Below are 3,902 nucleotides of genomic sequence, written 5' to 3' on the forward strand. Positions count from 1 at the left end.
TTGTCGGTAACCGAAAATGCTTATCTTACTCGTGTCGGTGCTAGCGCTCACCATTAGCCTGGCCGTGTACGTTTATCAGCAATTTGCGAGTCGTCTCTTTTATGCTGCGAAGATTGGAGGCCCGAAAGGTTATCCCATCCTAGGAAACTCGATCCAATTTGGAACCAAATCCCCGGCAGGTGTGGCAGCACAAAATACCAACGAGTAGTTGGACGGCATGTGTGATATGGAATACGCTTCACTTTTTAGATTTCCTACTGGAACTGCAGAAAACGAACCAGGAGTACGGGAAATTCTACCGTCTCTGGATCGGTCCTGATTTGATATTTCCAATAACAGACGTAAAATTGGTTGAGGTAAGTAATGGCTTCTTAGGAGATCCTTTTGTTGATGCTATTTCAAATTACTCATTACAGGCGATTCTCAGCAGTCAGAAATTGCTTGAAAAGTCGGTCCAGTACGACTTCTTGCGGCCGTGGCTAGGAAATGGATTGCTCACCAGTGACGGGAGAAAGTGGCATAGTCGACGAAAGATTATCACTCCGACATTTCACTTCAAGATTTTAGAACAGTTTGTTGAAATTTTTGACCAACAGAGTAGTATCCTTGTAGATCAGTTGAAAACGAAAGCAATCAGCGGAGAAGATTTTGACGTCTTTCCTATGGTGACATTATGCGCGCTGGATGTGATCTGTGGTAAGTATTCATCGGGATGAAATCATTTTGCATTTGACTCCATCATACACCATGCGTACCCAATCTTTAGCGACGCAATATAACGGTTTCATCGTTACTTTTTCATATTTACCATACCTGTTCTCGACTGATTCAAACAACTATTAAAATGCGATATTAATAATTCCTTTTGCCTTTAAAGAATCTGCTATGGGAACGACGGTCAATGCGCAGCTCAACTCAGATTCCGAATACGTGAGAGCAGTTAAGAAGTAATTATTCGTTCTCATTATTTTCCGAATTGACTATGTAAGCGTAATTTATCCATACATCGTCATATTTTTCTAGCATGGGCACCGTTGTGATGGCTCGCTCGTTCAAAGCAGTCGCAAGGTTCGATTTCTCGTTCTACTTCACCCCTTATCGTAAAATGCAAAATGAGGCGTTGAAAGTTCTGCATGGCTACACGGACAATGTCATCCGTACACGGCGTCAAGCACTTGAGAACTCCTCGAAAACTACAAACGAAGACAAAAATGATTCAGGGATTCGTAAGAAAGTGGCTTTTCTGGATATGCTTCTTCAGGCTACGGTGGACGGGGAGTCCTTGAGTGATCAAGACATTCGTGAAGAGGTCGATACATTCATGTTCGAAGGCCACGATACAACTACCTCTGCCATCAGCTTCCTTCTTAAGGTCTTGGCTACGTATCCGAATGTGCAGCAGAAAGTCTACGAAGAAGTACGAACCGTGATCGGAAACGATATGAATGTAAAGGTCACTTTATCATTGCTAAATCAACTACACTACCTCGATTTAGTCATCAAAGAATCTCTCAGAATGTACCCAACTGTGCCGTTCTACGGCCGAAAATTGCTAGAAAACCAAAAAATCAGTGAGAACCTTGCTTGAGAACCAGTCGACTGTGGTTTAAATTAAGTCAATATTCACTTTTCTTTCTCCATTTTAGATGGTATTGTATTTCCGGCTGGATCCAATCTTTTGATCTTCCCGTACTTCATGTGCAATGACCCGGACTATTTCGAGGATCCACTGGAATTTAGACCGGAACGGTTCGCCATAGAGACATCGGCCGCGAAAACCAACCCATACCAGTACGTTCCGTTCAGCGCCGGCCCGAGAAACTGCATCGGCCAGAAGTTTGCCGTGGCGGAAATCAAGAGCTTAATCAGTAAATTGGTCCGACACTATGAGGTGCTGCCGCCCATGAAGCCGAAATTGGAAAGACAGGTTTCCGAGTTGGTACTGCGATCAGAAGGTGGCATTTCACTGAGACTTAAGCATCGGGACTAAAGAAAAAGTGATGCAAATAACAAACAAAATTGCATTAGAAATGTAAATGTGATAAAATGTCATATTTTGATCCGATGTCCCTTACGTACGTTACGGCTGCTTACAAAGGAGTCCGGTTTTTAGTTGGTGGTTCGCTAATTTGTGGGTGACCCAATTAAAAAGTCGCAGACTGTCAAAATTATTATTTCTATTCATTTAGAATAATATAGAAGGGGCTTTTGCGGTACATAAAAGTCGTCTTCATACAGCTCGTCCCATGGCTGCACTTCGCCAACCACGCAATCTACGAAGGGGAAGCAAACTTTAGGTCAGGTCAGTTTCAGCTACTATTTCCAATATTGACAGCAGCACCGATAAAAGCTCAACGCTCGAAAACAAAACTTTGGCGGATAAACTAGCAGAGAAATCCCAAGAGAAAAACTCAAATGCTAAATAGTAGGCACGAAAGACCATCACCTTGCTGTAATCCTCTATACGTTCAAAACGTTTAATTCGAGAATGCCCTTGAAACTCGAACTACGCAAGTCACCTCGAACTACGCATGTCACATGTCACCATAAAATCCATCGTCGCCTTTACCAACCGTGTCAGTTCATTCGAAAATCCGTGTTCGAGCATTAGCTGCCATAGCTGGTCTCGATCTATGGTATCATATTCGGCTTTGAAGTCAATGAATAGATGATGTGTGGGGGCGTATGCAATATCTGGCGTACGGTAAACACCTGGTCCATGGTAGAGCGTTCTCCTATGAATCCTGCTTGGTACTTCCCCACGAACCTCCCAAATTGTGGTAATTACCGCCATGCTTAAGCTCTCCTAGTAGTTGACCAACCCTAGGGGCTTTGTTGTTCGGACAATCTTTTTCTGGATTTTCTGGAGATCCGAAGCTGGTAAACCTGCGCATGTGCTCCCAGGATCGTCACCATACCGCCATCGTTGTCTGTCACATCACATATTTCGTTGTGCAGTCGCCACACTCGTTCGTGAGAAGTCTCCCGATTTTGTCCTAATCTCACCATGCCCAGAGTCCCTCAAGGGCATGATTTAACTTCTAATAGAACTTTCGTGCTTTTTTGCCGCGCTACAGTTGTTTCGCCGCGTTATGGTCTCGATCTTCCTGTTGGTGCTTTTACCTGCGGAAAATCGAGTTTTAATGTATGTTCCGCACCTTTTTGTATCGTGCCCCATTCGCTCTCGCGCGGTGTTGCAGAAATCTCTCTCTGCTGCATTCTTTCCCTCCACTAACAGTTGCTAACATTCGCCGTCATACCAGGCTAGCGTGCCAAGTGCTGTGGTTGTGGCGTTACCAATGAAGAATCGATGCAGCCATCTTCAAGAGAAAATGCGCTTAGATGCACTACTGCTGGAAGTGCCACTTCTTACTCCTGCGCGTAGTAGAGCTAGTTCATTATACCCTTCCAACTTTAGGTACCTTCTGGATATTGGACTAGCCGATAAGCTCGTGGTTCTTCCTTTGCTGTCATACACCGTTGCACACCGCCATCTTGTATAAATGGTCCTAAGCACGCGTCGTTCGAATACCCCGAGTGCTGGCAAGTCCTCCTCGAGCATGGTCCAAATTTCATTTCCGTAGAGGACTACCGGTCTGATGATCGTTTTGTACATGATACATTTGAAACTTTTTGACTGCAGTTTCTACTGAAACCCGTAGTAAACCTGACTTCCACTGATTCTGCACTTGCGTATTTCACAAACTACATTATTATCAGCCATGAGCAAGTGCTTTGTCTTCAAAGCATTCACCACCAGTCCAACTTTTGCTGCCTCACGGTTCAGGTGGATGTACAGTTCAAACAAATTGACTGGACCTGTTGAAAATTGTACCCCACCTGTTACAGTGTTACACCCTACTATCCGCATGAATCCTAGCGCAAGATTGAACAACATGTAT

At 44.2% G+C, this 3,902-nt stretch overlaps 1 protein-coding gene across 2 annotated transcripts in view; it reads left to right on the forward strand.

The window, feature by feature from the left end:
- The window catches only part of LOC134220254 (cytochrome P450 4d2-like), a 2,116-nt gene extending 47 nt beyond the window's left edge, over nt 1–2,069 (forward strand). The window contains exons 1-6 of one of the 2 annotated variants that reach the window (XM_062699256.1): nt 1–179; nt 250–356; nt 417–696; nt 878–947; nt 1,024–1,571; nt 1,647–2,069. The exon at nt 1–179 is cut by the window's left edge and continues 47 nt beyond it. In XM_062699256.1, coding sequence (XP_062555240.1) covers nt 17–179; nt 250–356; nt 417–696; nt 878–947; nt 1,024–1,571; nt 1,647–1,990 — 1,512 coding nt within the window. In that variant the 5' untranslated portion in view covers nt 1–16 and the 3' untranslated portion in view covers nt 1,991–2,069. The remainder of the gene's footprint in view (nt 180–249; nt 357–416; nt 697–877; nt 948–1,023; nt 1,572–1,646) is intronic. The other variant, XM_062699257.1, reaches the window with a different exon arrangement.
- The last annotated feature ends 1,833 nt before the right edge of the window (nt 2,070–3,902 follow it).

This window comes from Armigeres subalbatus, chromosome 3, assembly GCF_024139115.2.
Source record: "Armigeres subalbatus isolate Guangzhou_Male chromosome 3, GZ_Asu_2, whole genome shotgun sequence".
NCBI classification, from domain to species: domain Eukaryota; kingdom Metazoa; phylum Arthropoda; class Insecta; order Diptera; family Culicidae; genus Armigeres; species Armigeres subalbatus.